The 22077-nt window shown below is 41.7% G+C and overlaps 1 protein-coding gene across 2 annotated transcripts in view; it reads left to right on the forward strand.

Moving 5' to 3' along the window:
• GRTP1 (growth hormone regulated TBC protein 1) overlaps positions 1–22077 on the forward strand; it is a 52253-nt gene that overhangs the window by 13186 nt on the left and 16990 nt on the right. For both annotated transcript variants that reach the window (XM_054011174.1, XM_054011167.1), the window contains exons 4-5: positions 42–166; positions 3968–4064. In XM_054011174.1, coding sequence (XP_053867149.1) covers positions 42–166; positions 3968–4064 — 222 coding nt within the window. The remainder of the gene's footprint in view (positions 1–41; positions 167–3967; positions 4065–22077) is intronic.

Genomic DNA, 22077 nt, shown 5'->3' on the forward strand with positions numbered 1-22077 from the left:
ACATGGCTTAAATTTGGTCCTTTCATTTCTTTTTTTTCTAGACATGAACAGAACATTTCCAGATAATGTACAATTCCGCAAAACTGCTGATCCCTGTTTACAGCAGACACTCTACAATGTATTAGTAGCATATGGGCACCATAATAAAACAGTGGGATACTGCCAGGTATGTAACTTCTTAGATATTTAAAAAGATATTCCAAGACATTCACAATATCATTGTTGCTAATTTTAAAGTACATTTTTGGGCGATAGGCAAGGTTGTGGGGAAGGCTAAACATAGTCATATAAACAGTTGCTCATAGCATCTTTCCAATCTCATTTTTGAACCATTTTAAATGTAATCGTTTTAAACAAGGTCAAGTAGCAATGTGTGCTTCCCCAATTTCCTTCCTTTTCAAGTGAATTAATTGGTTTCATTCACTAAAGGTGAACGGTAAACTAAAAAAATGGTGTCCTGTTTTGCTACTTGGTGTTCTAGAAAGGCATGAAAAACTTTATTTATGTATTTATTTATTTATTTGTAAATCGTTCCTTTGCATTTACAAGAGAATTATCAGGTCTTGATGTCCATTGTCTTTCTGGAGAACTTTTTTGGGTAGAGGAGAACTAGTGGTCATATGACATTAACAAATGGTCTAAATCTAGTTTTTGTGGATTTGGTTGTAACATCTGTTTAACTCAAACTCCTGACAAACGTGTAGGAGGAAAATTTGTTTGTGTAAAATTCAAACTCATAACTCTTAGAGGACTGAGAATGCTCCTGCTCCAGTTCCCTAGTCCTTTACAGGTTCCTGTGGAAGATACAAGGAAGGAAAATAATTAATTCATGATGTTTCTAAGGTAAAAAAACAAGCAGAAAACTTTTTAAAATAGAAATAACTTTGTGGCTATCTTTGCATGTCATAAAGGAACAGTAACTGGCACAATCAAAAGCTGTGTCTTCTGTTCAGTTCAACTGTGAAGTCTCCCCTTTCTCCTTCCCTATTGCATTGCAGTTATATGTACTTACAGGTGTCTTGTACCAGTCAAGAAAACTGATATAATAAAATAAAAATAGCAAGCCTTTATTAAAGAGTATAAATTACATTTATTGAATTGCTGCTCATTTAATTTAGTATAGAAGGAGATCGATCTAGGTTTAAGAATCATTATCAAAGTCGCTGAAATCTGACTTACTGTTTGGCCCTGACATATTGCAGTACTGAGGTTAATAATGGTAATTTGAAATGTGGCAGTAAAAGTTCCTTGTGTTTTTTTCCATATATAATATTTCATCCTAAGAGAACAAAGCTTTTAAAATTATATTCTTTTGAGAAAAATGCAAAGGGTCAATCTCTGATCCCTGTATTTGCAGAATCAGGCCTCTAAATAAAGCAAGACAGATATATGAAGAGATGCATATTACTTTACATTAAAACCTTGTTAAGTCTGCACAGAAACACCCATTTAAGTCTCATTAAAAAGAGACCAAGGGACTTTTTTCCCCCTATTGTTCCCTCAAAAGATGGGTTATCCATCAAGGGTGTAACTACATAAACCAAGGGCTGGAGCCTCCCCTCCTGTACTTGTGATAAATCAGTGTATTTCTTAGAAAACTGGCTATTGTCCTAGTGAAGCAGCAAACTTCATCAAGATAAATGGTGATGTGTACCATATAATGGGGCCAGGAGTCCTCTGAAACAGTAGACAATTAAAGTGAACCCTCCCACCCACCCCCAATTCTTTGTGTATTTCTTCCTGGCTTGCACTATATACTAACTGTAGATCCTCCACACCATACTAGCATTATCAAAACATTTCTCTGGCGAGTCACCACTGAAAAGTTCCCAACCAGGGAGTTAGTCAAGTTTCGAATTGCCATTCTGTACCGTAGTCCTATGGAATTCTTACCAATGTGTGAACAGCTAGTGAAATTCTTTGCTTTGTGAATATTTTCTAAAGAGCAGGCTTTTGTGCCTGCTATGTTAAGTGCCAAATAGTCTCTTATCACCATGGATGCAATTATCAAACTATCTGGCAGCATGGGAACTGAATAGCTGTCTTCACAGGCAGAAGGCCAAGCACCCGAGATGCAACACAGATCCAGGCAACTTCAGCAATTTGTAAAAGTTCAACAACTAATATAGAGGTTTAAGGATTGAAAATAAATGTCTAGAACAGAGTGAATATTTTAAAATTCAAATGTGTAGAGACTGTTTTGGCATTGTATATCAAAAGACAAGTGAGCAAAGCCACTTGAATCCAAGAAATTGGATTTCAGTCAAGACAAGAACTTTTGGTTTCCAAAATCCTTTGAGCGTTTCAGTTTTCGCAGTGCTCTTCTTGCTTGAGCTGTAGCTGGCATTGCTTATTGGGTACAGTGAGACAATGTTACTGCCTGTCCCCATAGACAATCCTGGAGTGGAGAGCTTGGGGGAAAGAGGTCCGGGAGAAGACAAAAGAAAAGGATAAAACTGGAAAGGATTTCTAAGATTAGCACTAAACAAGTGTAACTGACACGAGCCTCCACAGCCTGTAAATATTTAAAGACAATTTTACATTGGCTTTTGAAAAAATTGTTGGGAATTGTGTGTGCTCATGCTGGTGCACTATGTACTGTTTTAGATGCCATCTTGTTTATATTGCAATAAATATACTTTTTTAAAAATCCTCTCACTCTAAAAGCCAAAAGGAGCATAAAATGCTATAAATGTAAATCATCCTAATAATGTTGCTAAAACTAACTGGTTGACTAAACTGATATTATGGATTACTTAGGGTACATCTACACTACCCGCCGAACCGGGTCGATCTATAGGGGATTTATTTATTGCGTTTAGTGTAGACGCGATAAATAGATCCCCGATCGCTCTGCCGTCGACTCCGGAACTCCACCATGGCGAGAGGTGGAAGTGGAGTCGACGGGGGAGCGGCGGCCGTTGATCCTGCGCCGCGAGGACGCGAAGTAAGTGATTCTAAGTCGATCTAAGATACGTCGACTTCAGCTACGCTATTCTCGTAGCTGAAGTTGCATATCTTAGATTAACCCCTCCCCCCCAGTGTAGACCAGGCCTTAGAGATAGTCTCTAAGGAAATTACTTAAGCATATGCTTAATTTTAAACACATGCTATTCCTGAATAGGGTTGGTTTCCTGAATCCGGGTCTATATATTTTATACATCTTCTCTCCACTGAAATCTTGCCATGAAAAGCCCAACACATTGTACTGTCAGGATGTGGCCAATTAATGCTTTACACATATAGTTCTAACTCCCACACCTTTGTGTGTCTGCCTGTTGTAAGTTGTAAGGCAGGAACTATGGCTTCCTCCGTGATTTGAAAGGGATCTAGCATAATGTAGGTGCAAATAGAAACAATAAATACTGTTTGTTAGTTCTGGACAAAAATAGTTTAAATAGCTGCATAAACTGCACCTGTAAAACCTGGTGGAATTACAACTCTGCTGCTTCCTATTTGCTTTCCTAAACTACATTTGTAGTTTCAACTGGGTGGGCCATGCTCCACCTATAACTGTTCGGTAGTGTTACTGCCCACTATTAACCACCTATCATTTTGTGAGTTTCACTCCAGAGATAGCTACATTTCAATGTTGGTCAAAGAATCTATTTTGTTGTTTGGAAAGGGCTTTGGGATTTTTTAAAATAAAAAGTCTATACGTTACTTTTTAATTTCTTAGTGCTTTAATTTTTTTTTTTTTTCTCCCCTGGCTTTCATGGGCTTTCGTTGCCCAGGAGTTGCGGGGTTAATCAATTGGTAGACTGTGTTAGTAGATTTCCTCTATCCTGTCCATTTTGTGAATTGTAATAATCCTGTCTCTGGTATCTTTCAAGGAACATGCAGGCACAATGCTTTTCCTTTTATTTCACTCAATCAGTACTTTGAAGTTCATGTTTGGTATTATGAAGTTAAACAGGAAACTTTTGAGGTAAGTGGAGAAATTATAAAAGCTTTCTTTTTATTTCAGGGCATGAATTTCATAGCTGGATACCTGATTCTTATTACAAAGAATGAAGAGGAATCCTTTTGGTTGTTAGATGCTCTCATTGGACGAATATTGCCTGGTATGCTAGCGGCTCTTATTTTATCTGTACATTAGAGCTTGGGTATTCATTTTTATTTATAGAAGCCCTATGTGGCAAGATAAGCCTTGCTGTTTAACTTCAATGGCCTGCTTAGTTTGTAGGGGTCTAATTCTGCCCTGATTTCAGTGTGGGTGTACAGGATGCAAGTCGAACCAAATTGAAACTAAAACGCTGGTCTTTAGACAACAAAGTAGTAAGAAACTGAAATCTGATCAGCTGGTGTAGAATTGTTTTAATTTGTAACACATATCTTGCTTTTCACTCACCACTACCATGGTTTGTATTTCCAGTGGCTCAATGCTAGGCAAGATGCCAGGGCTTATGGGAATGCCTGGGACTTTAGCAGTTTTCCTTGGCCTGTGGGAAACGATATGATGGAAAGATTGAAGCAATTAGTCTCAAGTGAAGGAAGGGTACGAGTCTCATTGCAGCGTGAGCATCTTGTGCTGGCCATTATATAAAGTAGCAGGTTATGATGCTACTGAAAGGAGGCAGCTTGGCCTTTCTTTACAGCTAGTTGATAAGGTCTGCAAGAAGTTTGTGTTAGGGCTGAGGAACTGTTCAGTCAGTGGTTCCAAGCCTTTTCCACACTGTGACCCCATTGTACAACAAAAAAAGTGTCAGGATCCCTCTCCCATCAGGCTGTAAAGAAAACGAGGGGTGGTTTGTAACCTTCCTGGAGGTCATGATCCCTATGTTTAGAAACCATGAGTTTAAATTATTCAAATATGACCAAGGTGGACATTTCCTCCCTCAAAAAAAATTTTTAATAGATTGCATGAGCACTCCAACTAGGGATTTAACACTAAAGCCTATGAAGGAGGAATGGATGCCCCATGAATTCACATAAGTACACTTTTATTCAGGTGTATATGGTGCCTAAAATTTAGTACAGTGGCATACCAAGGGTAGGTTTTGACATTCCCTTATCTGGCCTCCTTTTGCTGTTGAAGAGCTTTCTTGAACTGCTATCCTGAAGGGCTGGAGGCTGAACATATTATTAAAATATCAAATTATTGCATGACAGTAATATCCAGGATTGTGCTTGACTTTTTGCCAGAGCTTTGGATTTCTAGAGCTATTCTCATTTAAGATGTAAAGAAATAAAATTTACATTTTTCTTTGTTCTAAAAGGAAAGACTTTGAGGAGGAAGGAAAGAGAACTGGTGTAATTGTTTCTGATGGCATTGAGTAACAGCAAAAAATAATTCTCGAGGGTAAATAAGTCATGTAACAAACTAAATCAATTTTTACTTGCATGTAGAGATTATCAGAATTGTTCGGTTCATAAAAGGCCTATTTTAAGAGTGTGTGGATAGAAACTACTTCTGAGACAAATGTGGAAGGCATATAGAAGCCTGGCTAAATCAACGTAAGAAATTTGAGACTATAAAACAGATGGGCACGCTATGGCCCACGGGGCACGCTATGGCCCACGGGCCACACCTGGTCCACCAGCCGATTTAATCCGGCCCTTGAACTCCTGCTGGGGAGCGGGGTCTGGGGCTTGTCCTGCTCCCGCGCTCCAGCCGGGAAGCAGGCTTGGCGACCGCTCTGCATGGCTCCCGGAAGCAATGGCATGTCCCCCTCCGGCTCCTACGTTTAGGGGCAGCCAGGGGCTCATGCGCTGCCCCTGCCCCAAGCACCACTCCCGCAGCTCCCATTGGCCGCAGGTGGCACTTGTGGGCGGGGCAGCGCGTAGAGCCAGCTGGCCACACCTCCACGTAGGACCCAGAAGGGAGACATGGTGCTGCTTCCGGGAGCTGCTTGAGGTAAGGGCTGCCTGGAGCCTGCACTCCTGAGTCCCTCCTGCGCCCCTGCCCCAGCCCTGATTCCCGCCCCCCTGCCCTCTGAACCCCTTGATCCCAGCCTGGAGCAGCCTCCCAAATCCCTCATCCCCAGCCCCACCCCAGAGCCTAAACCCCTAGCCAGAGCCCTCACCCCCTCCTTCACCCCAACCCCAATTTCTTGAACATTCATGGCCCACAATACAATTTCCATACCCAGATGTGGCCCTTGGGCCAAAAAGTTTGCCCACCCCTGCTATAAAACTTATGATTAGGTTTGTTAATTATTTGTAATTATAGAACAGTCACTAGAATACAGTGCAATTGGCTACTGTTATTTTATATAGCCTATACTGCATATAGCAAGCCCCCTGTTGGAACATGTAGAAGAATGAAGTTGTTAGCTAGAATGTGATTCAATGCGGGTCTTCTCATTGGCTTCAGTAGACATTGGATCAGGCACCTGGTGAAAGGCAGTGCGATTGTACAGTGAAGTTTAACACTTATTCCATGATTTTGTGTTTAATCATTTATAATTTTTTATTTTTCTCTGGGATAGAGGAGTGGATTCATAGGTCTGTGAGATTCAGGACTCTATTCATCAGTCCTTTTATGGAATTTGTTTTGATAGGACTAGCTCCGTGGTTTGAGCATTAGCCTGCTAAACCCAGGGTTGTAAGTTCAATCCTTGAGGGGGCCACTTAGGGATCTGGGGCAAAAATCAGTACTTGGTCCTGCTAGTGAAGGCAGGAGGCTGGACTCGATGACCTTTCAGGGTCCCTTCCAGTTCTATGAAATAGTTATATCTCCATGAAGCCTGTAGCTCTTCAGCACCTAGCTCCTAAACTTGGCAAATATGTTAATGAGAAAAGGCAGTCTTGTTTCGTTTTCCTATTTGTTTCTATGACCCTTTACCTATTCTAGTAGCGGCACTGATTAGTACAGACAGTGTGACAGGCAATGGGACAAATCAAATTAAGTAGAGTATTTAAAATAAATATAGACACATTTATACATTATCTGGGTTCTAGCTAAAGACTTTATCTTTTTAAAATATCGGTGTTATTGGGTAATGCAAGACTTTGTTTTCAGATTTTTTTGTCAGTGGTTGCACAGCTTTGCTGCGGATTTCCAAGACAGTTCTTTGATGTTATCAGTGCTGGCATTTACCCTGACTACCAGAAATTGCGCTGTTCTCTTTATAAAAGTTTAAAGCATAACAGGTAAAATAATTGGAATAATTGCACAGAAGTGTAATGAGTGTCTTAGGCCGTGTATGTGCTGGAGAAATTTACCCTGATAAGTGATTGCTCCCCCTCAATTGGATGTTAAAGTGAGGCATATTTTAAGCAAAAGTGCTTGAACTGACTGTAAGGTAACCAAATAAACATGGCATTTACTCCAGGACATTGTAGGGGTAAGCAATAACTGAGTCTCACTCATTGCAGATCAAATTGATCGAGTACCAGTGTGGATGCATCTTGCTGGCACAGATGATGGGCTGTTAATTCTGACAACTCTAACATCCGGCAAATCTCCTTTAGTTTGCCAGCTGAGAATTCACTCTTTGTTCCTTCCTCTTCTGTACCACCTCCACTCCATCTAATCTACGTCTGTTCCCCCTGCATCACATCAGAAATGCTTCCAGATTATGCCCTTCCCTGCAGTCCTGGAAATGCCTTCCCCTCTACTAGTGTCCTCCCGATACCCTAAGTCGTTGAGTCATTTGTGGATCATAAGTAAGGCTACGATTTAGTCACGGATTCCATGACTTTTCTCAACCTCCATGACGTCTTCGGCTTCAGCTGTCAGGGGCTGAAGCTGGGGCTGCAGCCGAGGCCGTGCGCTCTCCTCGCAGTTTCCCAGGGCCATGTGCACCTCTCCCCCTGCTGTGGCCGGGGCTGCAGCTGAGGCCGCGCACCCCCAGTCCCATAGTTGCAGCCAGCTCCAGAGTGGGGGCTGTGCCTCCTGCCATGGCGAGGGGCTTGGCCTGTCAGTCCCCTCTGCCTTGGGACTCCATTCCTCTCCCCTACCTAGCCCTGCCCCCCTATTTCCCGCCGGTTATTTTTAGTAAAGTCATGGACAGGTCACGGGTTCCCGTGAATTTTTGTTTATTGCCTGTGACCTGTCCGAGACTTTTACTAAAAATAACCGTGACAAAATCTTAGCCTTAATCATAAGCAAAAACCAAATGAAGCATAAACAATTGAAGTTTCTACTGAAGACAAGGCCATAGTCTTGTAGAACAGTTGAGTAAATTCTAGAAGTTCAGGGGTTAGGAGTAAAACTCCTTAAAAGCAGTGAGAGACACACCAGAATTGTTTCTAGCAGGCTGAAGTATTGTGTGGTCAGGGGAGTTCTTTATCTACAAATTCACTTTGCAATATTGTATGCAAGCATATGCCTAGAGCAGTTGATGATGGAGAGTGGACTAAATATTCCAAGGAACCACTGTGGGTTGATAAGCATAAAACTGACTCAAACTCAGACCGAGCATAAGTACCCTCTCAGTTCGAATTTAGTATTTTGCATGCTGTTTTATTCCTACTCTTGCTGTTGAGAAACATTGGAATCTTAACCACTATTTGATGCTTTCTAAAGTGAACTTTGCTAACCTTAGTTGTTGTTGTTAAATACAAAGTGACATATTATTTGGCTAGTTTTTCTTTGTGCTCATGAATAAATGTTATGTTGAGTGAAAAAAATGTGTTGAGAAACTTGGAGATCGCCTTAAACTAGGGTTACCATACGTCCAGTTTTTCCCGGACATGTCTGGCTTTTTGGTAATCAAACCCCTGTCCGGGGGGAATTGCCAAAAAGTCGAACATGTCTGGGAAAAATACCGGCCAGGCACTTCCCCTCCCGGGCTCCAGCTGGTCTGCTCCGGCGGCTGGGGTCCAGAGGCAAGGGGGCTGCCCGAAGCCGGTAGCCGGTAGCGCTTGGGCAGCTTGGCTCTTAAACAGAGCCGAAGAGTCAGGGAAGAAGCAGAGCACCTGGAGCCCGGGAGGGGAAGTGCCCAGCTGGCGGCTTGGGGTCCGGAGGCATGGGGGCTGCCCGAAGCCCGAGCGCTACCGGCTTCACGGTTTGCCGGCCAGCCTCCAGACCCTGCGCCCCCAGCTGGGTGCTTCCCCTCCCGGGCTCCAGCTGCGCTGGGGAAGCGCCGGCCGGGGGCGCAGGGTCTGGGGGCTGCCTGGCAAACTGTGAAGTCAGTAGCGCTCGGGTAGCCCTTTTCGCGTGGCTGGGAGGGAGGAGGGGGAGTTAGGGCCGGGACTTTGGGGAAGGGGCGGGGCCGGGACTTTGGGGAAGGGGCGGGGTCAGGGCCTGTGGAGTGTCCTTTATTTTTTTTTTTTTTTTTTAGTTTTTAAATATGGTAACCCTAATTAAACTTGCACTGGGATTTCAGATACTCCTTGAAAGCAGCAGTTTGGCTGTGATTGTTTTGGTTTTCTTATGGTCCTTTTTCTGAAAGCAGGGTTGGTTATGAAATGTAGGCCTCGGAGAATGGAAATTTTGCCTCATGAGCAATGAAAAATGGGATTTCATCTGCCATGCCCTGTGAACTTAAGTTTCAAACTATGGAATGATCACCTAATTGGAAGACGAGAGAGAGAGGTGAGGCTAACCTGTGTTGTTTGCTATGGCAGAAAATGCGGCATGAGACAACATCAATTTAGATTGAGTGGAATGCCTATGTACAGCAGAGGTGCTGGATACAATGTTATGACACTAGGAAGGCGAGAGGCTAGGAAGTTGCAAATTATAGGTATGCAATTATGCAGTTACTCAGTTTAGTTATGCATATATTAAACACTAAACTGAGTAACTGCATAATTGCATACCTATAATCTGTAACTTCCTTGCCTTCCTAGTGTCATGAGAAGTGAGAATTTTAAGTCCATCATCAAGGTTATAAACACTTCAGAGCAGGGAGCTGTTACTTCTGAAGCACTTAGCATTCTTGTAGATGGTGTAAAATAATAATCCTAATGTTTATTCAGCACCTTATTGAACTAAAATTAGTTGCACATTTATTTCCTTCTTTTAGCAAATTTGTTTTAATACTTGGACAGAGCACTGTGAAATCCCTAAGCATAGAGCTAGGTGAGTAAGTAGTTGTATGTTTAAAATATCTTCCTCAAAAGGGAAGTGGAATCTTCATGGAACATTTCATTCAGCGGGGTAGGAAAAAGACTTGCTAGACCTGAATAGCACAAGTTCTAGACTTAATTCACAAGCAGCTGGATGGCATGCATGAGAGTATAATGTGTTGAAGGAACGTGGTCCTTCTCAGACAAGGTTTGAAAACCAGAGATGGATGTCTGTGGTGTAGGAAGATCCTTGTGAGGCTATGATGCTATGTTTACAAAAGTCACTAATGACAAGTAGGCTTTTCGCCACTGGTAAAATGGCCTGGAAAAGAAGGCAAAAGTCAAAAGCTTTTACTTTGTGGCCATATCCCCACAAAAACCGAATCTGCACAGCTTGAATTGTTCTGTGCTGCTGGTTGAACCTGCTGGGTCAGCTGCACCAAGCTACAAGATTGCCTGCTGGCAAAGTTGCCTCACTTTCCTGTTTTGAGAGCTGCTGTTTAATCAGGAGTGAGACACTAACCATGTGTAGTTGTCTCTGAAACCTAATGTAAGGCCTATCACAAGGAGACAGGCATACATATTTGATTACTAGCCTTTAGCAGCTGAAATGAAAGCAAGTTTCTTTGAACATTACAGGGCAGTTGTATTATCTAGGAGTTAAATATGTTGTCCTGTTAAGCTGAAAGTGGCATGAGGGATCTTAGGTATCTATTTAGAAATCCTGATGAGCCTGAAATACTACTTACTTCTAAATTTGAACTGCCAGAAAATTCAGAAGATTTGGACAGTGGGAGATCATTGACTTAATGTGACTCCTTTGTTGTTTTTATTCTTGGACTAATTTTGTTTCCTATGCATAACTCTGAAGAAATCAAACAATACTTCAATAGTAAGAGAATATGTTGGATAATTTGTTAGTCTGTTTTGGGCAGGGTGTTAGAGTGTGCCACACTTTTGTTGGGAATCATTTAGAAAGGAATAGATAAGAAGAGAGAACATATCATATTGCCTCTGTATAAATTTACGGTACGCCCACATCTTGAATACTGCGTGCAGATTTGGTTGCCCTATCTCAAAAAAGATGTATTGGAATTGGAAAGGGTACAGAAAAGGTCAACAAAAATGATGAGGGATATAGAACAGCTTCTATATGAGGAGAGATTAATAAGAATGGGACTTTTCATCTTGGAAAAGAGATGACTAAGGGGGGATATGATAGAGGTCTATTAAAATCATGACTGGTGTGGAGCAAGTAAATAAGGAAGTGTTATTTACTGCTTCTCATAACCCAAGAACTAGGAGTCACCAAATGAAATTAATAGACAGCAGGTTTAAAACAAACAAAAGGAAGTATTTCCTCATACAACGCACAGTCAACCTGTGGAACTTTTTGCCAGGGGATGTTGTGAAGGCCGAGACAATAACAGAGTTAAAAAAAGAACTAGATAAGTTCATGGAGGGTAGAGTTCCCTCAATGGCTATTAGCCAGGATTGGCAGGGGGATGCAAAACCATGCTCTAAAGTGTCCCTATCCTCTGTTTCCCAGAATCTGGGCGACGGGATGGTTCACTTGATGATTACCTGTTCTGTTCATTCCCTTTGACGCACCTGGCATTTGCCACTGTTGGAAGACAGGATACTGGGCTAGAGGGACCATTGGTCTGACCCAGTATGGCCGTTCTTATGCCTAAAACCCAGTTTTCTATGGACATGAGGAGGCTAGAATGTAAGAATCCTTGGGTTTAGCCTGTCTATGAAATATACTTAAGATCCAGTCCACACTACAAACTGGAACAACGGTAGTAAGTTGGGGACTGTTGTGTTGAGTCAGGTTCCTTGACGTGGTTGTGTTTTATACTGCAGGAAAGATCTAAGTGGCTTATTCCCCCTAAAGATTAAGCATGCCTGTCTCCTTGTTAAGGGTTTTGTATTAATATAATTCATAGATTCCAGGGCCAAAAGGGAGCAATGTGATTATCTAGTCTGACTTCCTCTATAACACAGGCCATGGAACTTCCCCAAAACAATTCCTAGAGCAGATCTTTCCAATATTGATTTTAAAAATGGTCAGTGATGAAGAATCCACCACGACCCTTGCTAAATTGTTCCAATGGTTAATTACTCTCATCTCATTTCCAATCTGAAATTGTCTAGCTTCAGCTTCCAGCCATTGGATCATGTTATACCTTTCTCTGTCAGATTGAAGAGCCCATTAATAAATATTTGTTCTCCATATAGCTACTTATAAACTGTAATCAAGTCATCCCTTAACTTTCTCTTTCTTAAGCTAAATATATTGAGCTCTTTGAGTCTATCACTGTAGGACATGTTTTCTAATCCTTTAGAGAGACAAGGTTGGTGAGGTAATATCTTTTATTGGACCAACTTGTGTTGGGAGAGAGACAAGCTTTCAAAATCAAATCCTTTAATCAGTCTCATGGTTCTTCTCTGAGCCCTCTCCAGCTTACCAGCTTCCTTCTTGAATTATGGACACCAGAACTCGACACAGTATTCCAGCAACTGTCACACCAGTGCTAAATATAGAGGTAAAAGAAGCTCTCCACTCAAGATTCTGCTGCTTGTGCATCCCAGGATCTTGATCGTCCCTTTGGCCACTGCGTCACAGTGGGAACTCATGTTCAGCTGATTATGTACCTCAACCCCCAAATCTTTTTCAGTGTCACTGCTTCCCAGGATAGAGTCCCCCATCCTGTAAGATATATACATTTACATTTAGCCATATTAAAATGCATATTGTTTGCTTGCAACCAGTTTGCCAAGTGATCCGGATCCTCAAACAGAAACATGTTTTGAACACTTCTGCCTTTTCTGCATTGGTATTGATAATTCTACCATTTCCATCTCGTAATGGACCAATACTGTTGTTATGATTCTTTTTATTCCTAATATATTTTAAAAACTCCTTATTGTCCTTAACTCTGCTGGCTATAGATTTCTTCAGGTTTCCCTTTGCTTTCCTTATCAATTGTCTAACTTCTTATTTATATTCATTACTGTCAAATTCCTCTTTTTTCCATTTGTTATATCTATATATTTTATAGCTGCCTTCACTTCCCTGCTAAACCAGGTCATTTTTTTTTAATCGACGTGGCTTTCTTTCTCAATTGTGGGATTTTTTTTTTTTTGCGGGGGAGGGGCATACAATAAGGTGGTGGTAAATTATTCCCAATTATCATTCACACTCTTTGAATTAAATTCGTCCTTTAACCTGATTTGGCTATTTATTCTTTTTAGCTTTGTGAAATTGGACTTATTAAAGCACCAAGTTTATATATTCCTGATCTGGACTTCCATTCTGCTTGCATGTTACAAGTGTGTTCAAATCATGATCACTTGTACTTAAGCTACCATTAATTTTTAGTTCTGTGATCAGTTCTTCTTTATTTGTTAGGACAAGGTATAACACAGAATTCCCTCCATAATCATTCAAGATAATTTTCTTCTGAGTTCTCAGTGACTCGGAAACAGATAATGCCATATTTGACATCCAGTGCCATTCCCTTTTCCTTTTTGCCTATTCAGTCCTTCCTAAATAGGTTATTGCCACTGATTTTTAACATTCCAGTGGTGTGAAACATCTTGTCATGTTTTAGTAGTACCAACTAGACCAAATTTATGGTCACAAATGAGCAGTTCCAGTTCCTCTTGTTTGTTACTCAGGCTCCTAGCATTGGTATATAGACAATTAAAGAATTTCTTGTCTTCATATCCTTTGGCTCCTTGATGGATTTTGTTTTCAACATCTCGATTTTGTGCTGAGTGCTCATATCTTCTCTTCTTACTCTCCCCCTTTGCTATTAGTTTTACCCCCTCCTGACTACTGTAGTTAGCCTGTCCCCGTGGAGATTGGTCTCCCTTCTACTGAGGTGGAGGACATCCAAACTATACAGTCCCCTCTACCTGTAGGAGGTGGACCAATGTGCCACAAAACCAAAATCCTCTACCCTACACCACTTACCTAGCCAGCAGTTCACTTCCAGAATCTTCTGCTTTCTGTCTTCCTTTGCTTCTAGGACAGGAACGACCACAGAGACAATCGCTTTGACAGTCTTCTCCTTTTTCTTCTTCAGCATCCTTCTGATTACCCTGAAATAATCGATCTGTGAGATATCCCACAGTACAGTGTCATTAGTGCAGATATGAACCATCTGAGGGCCAGAGCTTTGTGGCCTTTAGCAGGAACCCTGCTTATTCAGGGGACCATGGTCTAGCTATCTATGCAGCCTGTACCCAGAGAACAAACCAAACAGCCCACAGATGGACCAAATAAACTGTCCACTACGTCCTGCGACCTCCAAGCACAGACTTTAGCTACTTTCTCCGAAATTCCTGTTAGCTGCCTCTGTTAGTGACTCCTGAGGCTTGAGTTGAACCTCTTAAGCCTTTTGTGCAGGGCTGGCTCCAGGCACCAGCTAAGGAAGCAGGTGCTTGGGGAGGCCAGTTCAAAGGGGTGGCACTCTGTCCGGTATCGGGACGGCCCATCCGGGTCTTCAGTGGGAATTTGGCGGCGGGTCCCTCATTCCCTCTCTTCCTCTTTGAGCTGCCGCTGAAGTGCCGCCAAAGAGGAGGAGAGGGAGTGAAGGATCCACCGCCGAAGAAGCGGCGTGTTTGAGCTGCCGCCGAAATGCCCCGCTCATCCGTTTATTTATTTATGTATTTTTGCCGCTTGGGGTGGCAGAAAAGCTGGAGCTGGCCCTGCTTCTGTGGCACTACTCTGGAGAGATCCACAGCTGTTTCCATGACCTAGATCTGTGACTAGTTATATCAGTAAAAGTCCTGCTGTGGATACAGTTACACTTGTATAAAGATGTCAATATAGTACCTATTATCAATATAGTAATTCCCCTTTCTGTACAGGAATATCTGTACCACTATAAAGCGCCTTGTACTGGTATACCTGCATCTGCACTAAGGGGTTGTCACTTTAATTATACTGGTACAGTTAAAGCCATACAACTTGCTAGGGTGGGCAAGGCCAAAATGAATAATTTACCTTGTTCCTTGTGGCGGACATCTCTTGACTTTCTAACAGCAGAACTTCCACTTTGGGGGCTCCATGTAATGTCCTTATGCACATATGAATGTATATGTGCATCTTCCTAAACAGCTCATTTTAGAATTCTCTAGTCTTTGATGTTACCAGCCATTGCTTTGAGCTATATTTTGATTATCTCAACCTTGTGTCAATATGCCACCTTTTTTCTTTGATCTGAGAGTATTCCTGGTTGAGCTCTCTGGTGTATTTCCAAACAAACATTAGTCTCTATCTGTTCCTCGCATTGTTAACAAATGATCATTAATATTTTTATTTTTCAGCTGACTTACGGTATTGCAAACTTCTGAAAAAGATTAATTAAAAACTCCTTGTTTTGTTCATTAGTCTGAGTTACAGCTTTATTGATGCAGCCTTTCTAAGCATATTGCTTGGACAGGTCACCCAAGAAATATAGGACACATGCTGGCAGAATATAAAATGAGACTACAGATGGTTGGTTAAACTTGTCTATTCTAAACATAATTTTAACTCAGACTAATTTACTGATTTACTTGTAAATTCTTAGAAAATTCATTTATATACTCTCAGTAAGTGCTGTAAGTTTGTGTGTATGTTTCAAACATAAAAGACTGAATCCCTGCTTTAGATACAAATATTCACAGATTAAGGCCAGAAGGGAACATTACATCATCAAGTCTGACCCCCTGTATGACTTAGGCCATAGAATTTAAATCCAGTTACCCCTGCATTGAGCCCAGTTATTTGGGTTTGACTGAAGCATGTCTTCCAGAAAAGCATCCAGTCTTGTTTTGAAGACATCAAGATATGGAGAATTCACAACTTCGCTTGGTAGTTTGTTCCAATGGTTAATCTCCTTCACTGTTTTTTTTTTTTTTTTTTTTTTTTTTAAAAAGCCTTATTTCTAACTTTGAATTTGTCTGGCTTAATCTTCCAGCCATTGCTGCTGCTTAAGCCTTTTCCCACTAGATTGAAGAGCCTGTTAGCACCTGGTATTTTCTCCCTGTGAAGGTACTTATACACTAAGCTAGACAGGTTGAGCTCTCTAAGTCTCTCACTATAAGGCATTTTTTTATAGCCCTAAATCTTTTCAGCACTCTTTCCAATTTTTCAACACCCTTCTTAAAAGGTGGACATCTGTATTTCAGTATCAATCACACCAATGCCATATACAGAGGTAAAATAGGTAAAATAACCTCCCTTACTCCTATTCAGCAGTAACCTGCTTATATAGCTAAGGATTGCATTGGCCTTTTTTTTGCAACACCATCACACTCGGCTCATGTTGAATTGCTTCTCCACCATGATCCCTTTCTCATCCCCTTTCAAAACAGAACTCAACTTTAAGTGTGGAATTGGGACTGGTGTCTCCATAATTTAAAACAAACCCACACCAAGCAAAATTACTATTACTAAGGCCAGGTCTACACTGGGCGGGGGGAATCGATCTAAGTTACGCAACTTCAGCTGAAGTAGTTTTTCTTAGCCCTACTCACCACGGTGTCTTCACTGCGGTGAGTTGACTGCTGCCGCTCCCCTGTCGACTCTGCCTGCGCCTCTTGCAGCGGTGGAGTACAGGAGTCGACGGGAGAGTGCCTCGGGGTCGATCTATCGCGTCTAGACGCGATAAATCGACCCCCACTGGATCGATAACTATCCGCCGATCCGCTGGGTAGTGTAGACATACGCTTAGGTGGGATTTTAACAGGTCATACTTCCTCATCCACTTTTTCTGAACCCTTAGGCAACTCCACTAAATTTAGTTCATGCACTCTTCTACTAAGGGTCAGACACTTCATCCTCCAAATACACTCCAAAGAACCACCTTTACCCAACCACTCTGTGCATACTATGAACCTTAAATACAGCTTTTTCTACTATGCAGCTACAATAAAATAATTAATTGTGGAGAAACTTGATTTAAAATACTGCAGGAGTATAAAGAAGATTTCTAGAGAATGGGGATGAGTGGGAGATATTGGTGTGGGACCACTGAGACAGTGTAGATTTCCTCGTCCCATCTTTTTTTCCTTATACTTTCGATTAAATGCTCAGACTTTGACTTAGTCTAAATGAGGTTGTGACTCAGGGACCTCTTGATGCATAAGGGGTGTATTGGTGTTACAAGAATCCCCTGGATCTGGTATTTACATTTTAGTTCACCAAAGATGTTATGTAGGGTCTCTAATGAAAGCCTGTGTCAGACGGTCCTCTTAATCATCACAAGATATATGTATGAGTGATATTTAAGGAGTTAGATATCTGTACAAAAATGATGTTCTTAAAGCATATATTTGGTGACCCGCTTAGACTGATTCCCCCAGACAGGAGGTAACCATCATTTATCTCTCTGGCAACATGTAAATTAAGTATTGTAAGCTTTACAATGTCCATTTACACACTAAGTCAAATATTAATGAGGAGCTTGCAGCGATTGCAGGAAAAAACAAAAATAGCAGGGGTCATCCTGTTCAGGAATAAGACAATGTATTTTTGGAACTATATCTGGAGTGTAGATGAACCCCGGGTTATTCCTTGATCTGTGAGGACAACCTGCCAGCAGGCTTGATAAGAAGGGATCTCAGCCAAACTGGTTGAAAATGCTGAGAAGAGGACGTGGGGTAAGCTATTTTGTGGGAGATAGGGGAATGTTAGTTAAGTTTAGAGTTCAGAAAGTGTTATGATTTTGTTTTATATGTAACCAGTTGTGTACAGTATTCTCACTCTATATCACTGAATCTCTGTTCTTTAATAATAAACTGATTCTTATTTTTGTGTGTGTGTGTGTGTGTGAGAGAGAGAGAGAATATATATGAAGTGCTGTGCATTAAGTCAAGTGGTGATCCTGAGTTGAATCTGATGTGTACTATTTGTGTGGGAATAGTGGAGCTAAGAATTCTGTAAGTGTTCAGTGGAATAAAGGCTGAGCACTCCAGAGGAACTCTTGGAGGACTCGGTAGTTGGTGTGTACCTGTTGCTAACCTATACAGAGAGTATGAGGCCTGGAACGCAGTGCTTGTGTTGCCAGTGGCTGGTGGAGTCAGGGAGCTGATCCACAGCAGACACTGGTAAGACTTCCTCACACTAAGGGCAGGTGGGGGAAGGTGCCTCACAATTCTGTGTATCTCTGGGCACCAGTGCTGGAACCAGGAGGCCCCCCACTTTTTAACAAAAGAAATATAACTGCAGAATACATGTCCCTCACAAATCTCCTTCCGCTCCTCCCCCCCCCCCCCGCAACAATAGATTCAGATGGGGAGGAGCTGCAATTACACCTTTTGCCCACTAGGGGCTGCTGTAGCGCCAGAAGAGAGGTCAGCTGGCTCACCACCGGAGCAGCCAGCCACAGAGAAGGAGGGGGCACTTTGGCCTTGGGTCCCCTACTTCTACAAAGGTTCCGATGCTCTGGTCCCTGGGAAGCATCACAGCAGTATGTCCCAAGCATGGGATGTGCCAACCCACCTGGGGATTTGAGGAGTGGCAGGGAATAAATAGGCTTTTCAGTTTTTTCCAGAGACTCTGATTTAATTTTTTTAAAAGTCTGTGTTATGAGTCTGAAGAAAAGCTTGGAAATTGATGTTAAAAAGCTTGGAAACGTGATCCAAGTGTAACTAATGCACTTTTATCTGCCAGAATTTGCAGAGAGACTGAAACAACTACTCTGGCGTACAGTAGCTGCTAACTCAAATGCCAGGGACTCTGAATGATCTCTCCGTCTCTGGTGTTAAAAGCCTATAGATCAGGGGTGGGCAAACTTTTTGGCCTAAGGGCCGCATCGGGTTTCAGAAATTGTATAGAGGGCCGGTTAGGGGAGGCTGTGCCTCCCCAAACAGCCAGGCCCCTGTCCCCTATCTCCCCTGCCTGCTTCTCGCCCCCTGATGCCCCCCCAGGACCCCTGCCCCATCCACCCTGCCTCGCTCTCTGTCCCCTGATCGCCCCCAGAACCCCCACCCCTGACTGTTCCCTGCCGCCCCATCCAACCCCCCTTCCTTCCTGACTGCTCCCCAAACTCCTCTGCCCTCTATCCAACCCCCCCTGCCCCCTTACTGCGCTGCCTGGAGCACCAGTGGCTGGCGGCGCTACAGCCGCGCTGCCTGGCTGAAGCCAGCCACGCCACAGTGCAGCACAGAGCTGAGGCTGCAAGGAAAGGGGAACAGTGGGGGAGGGGGCTGGGGGCTGGCCTCCTGAGCCAGGAGCTAAGGGGCCGGGCCGGATGTGGCCTGCGGGCCATAGTTTGCCCACTTCTGCTATAGATGGAGGAGCTGAAGGGGTGTTAGTGGGTGGTGGTAGAGTAATTAATTTCACTTTCCTGAAGGAGGGCTCAACTTTCAAAAGTTGGGGAAATGCTGTGTAATTGGTAGGGTTTACTAGGATTCATTATATTTGTAACTGAAAATTTTGCAAAACTGTTTTACTGTTTCACAATGTTGTTGGGTCAGTTATTATTTTGTATAAATTTAAACTGTTAGCAATAGATGCTACTGAATTGATGTCAATATAGTTTATACATAACACTGAGCACAAACATGTCATTTATGGAAGTATATGAGGAACTTGTTATGCAGTATGTATTGTAACTTTTGTCCACTTATATGTATTAGAAATTGTTAGTTATTACCACCAAAGAGAAGCTAGGAGAATCAAGCATCATGTAGGAACTTTAGTCATCGTTTTATGGATTATCTATCTGATTTGCTAGAAGTCTTTAATATACTAGGTTTTCTCTCTTGCTGCTGGTAATGAAATCTCACTTGTGCTTGCTATATTTGGAAACTGGTATTTTGAGATTAAAATTAATTCTGTTGATTGCTGCTTTAATCTTGAAATAAGTGGATTGTGTTACTTTGCTACATAATAAGAGTTTGAAGAACTGGACTGGTTTCCATCACCAAATTTCAAACTAGAGTCGAGTGTGTATGTGTGTTGAACTTTCTATTTTAAACTTTATCCCTCCATCCAACTCTTTTATAGAACACTGCATGCTGTGTATGTCTCAGTGTGACTATAGCACTCTTGTAAAGCAAACTTAACTTTGTAGGGTTATTTTTAAGTACAAAATAATCTGATTAGAAGCACAGCATTTCTCACTTAGCTATGTTAAGAATAGGTAATCTTCTTGTACTTGATATTTAACTGACAATATAGCTGTCCTCCAGGATCCTATGAACAAACATAGAAAGCCAGAAATCCTTGTTTAGTAGAAGGCATCAGTCCTTAAGACTTAATTGTACAGCTGTGAATTCATTAAAAGAGCAGTTGTCTCTCTTTTATAAGCACATAAAGAAGTTTTTGCTAAATTGTATTTTTTGAATAATTCCAGTCAATTGGGTCGTTTAGGCTAAAATGCTGTACGAGACTAAAATGATTTATGAATGAATTACTTAAACATCATTTCAGAAGTTAGCAATTGGGTGACCCTAAACTCTCTTACTGTAAAGTGTTCACTTATTTACACTGTATGAGTGACACAGGCTCAGTGGCTGGAGATATGCCAGACTATTTGGAAACATCCAGTGGGTGAATAATCTGTGTAACCTTGTATCTGCCAGCTCCTCGGTATTATGAAAAGCGCTGTGTTTCGGAAAGGAGCTATTCATGTCATTTATGGAGGAGGAGACGCTGAGCATCTGCTTTCTCTCTTTCCTTCCTAAACTTCGTACAACCTATTTGAAAGTGCGTAGGTAGCCAAAACTTATCAAACTAGATGTGGACATAGCAATGACGGGAGTAACTGGTATATTTAAATTCAGTAATTTAATTCAGACCTTTAATTATTTGAAAAGAAGTGGGTTTATTAATCTGGTTAGAATTTTCCTAGGTAGCAGGTCATGTTCTCCAATATCTGTAACGCTTGCAAATATCATTACTACATAAAATTGGTTTTGTTTTGACTCTCTATATCTGTGAGGTGACTGTAGAATTCAGCCTGGACATGATTATTACAGCAAACAAAATGAAATACAATTTGTTATATTATCTTTCCCTTCTTTTCTCTTACTCGATTATCTTTATCGGAAACAATCTTCTCTACCTCTGCTCTACCTCTCCAGTAGGACATGGTTGTTTAAAAAGGAGTTGACCGTTAACCTCCCCTCAAATTAATTAAAAACTAATCCTTATTGAGAATCTTGGTTAGTATTTTTGTGGTGTAACATTTTGGGAGAATGTTCTCTTGTAGCATTAAGCTATAGAATGTCTGTCTCTTTATTTCGGAATGAGTAGAAAATTACGTTATATTTTTTATCCCTTACGACACCCTTTGCCTAAGTATAATAACTTGTCACATCATTAATCAGGCACATTGTAAAATGTGTGGGTGATTTTATTTATTATGTCCTTGTACCAGGCTGTATGTGCTGCACTACTGAGGATGTGGAGGCAAGCCAACTTCCTCGCTTTTTTCATTTTTATGACATACTCTGACTGTATTTTTTAGGCGCATACACAACGCAGCTATGTAAATATAAGACTTCCACCTCTCTGTTCTGCTGTCTAGGGAGAAATGGCTAATTTAGTTCATGTAGTCTCAGTCTTAGTCTCAGTACTGCCAATCCCAAATGCTCAAAAATGAGTTAACCCCCCCCCCATGAGATTCTTAAAAATCATGAGACTGTTTAAATATAACAAACTTTGGGTTCTTTTTATTTGCCTTCCAGGTTTTAAGCCTTTCAGGTGCATTCAGGTCATTATTTTCAAGCTTGTCTCCACAACCCAGAGAGTTAGAAACTTACTTAAAAAAGAAAATCTCAGCTGTGATGATTTTATCACGGAATCACACATCTTCAAGACCTGGGGCTTTAAGTAAAACCCCAAATATTGCCACATGAGTTGACAACTTTTAAGTCTTCCTCCTCCCCTTCCTGTTGTGATTCTCCCACTTCCTCTCAAACATGATGGTGTTGGAGTATTACTTATTCAGCTCCCATGCAGCTGATCAGGGAGTAGAACGTTGCTGTGCCATATTGGGCAAAGCAGGCCATGGATTGCCAACCAGAGAGCTGCAGTGAGTGAGCGAGCCATGTAGGAGCTGCATGAGCAAGATTAATAGATTTTTAAGGCCAAGAGGTACTATTTCGTCA

Source organism: Malaclemys terrapin, chromosome 1 (genome assembly GCF_027887155.1).
Source record: "Malaclemys terrapin pileata isolate rMalTer1 chromosome 1, rMalTer1.hap1, whole genome shotgun sequence".
In the NCBI taxonomy this organism is placed as follows: Eukaryota; Metazoa; Chordata; order Testudines; family Emydidae; genus Malaclemys; species Malaclemys terrapin.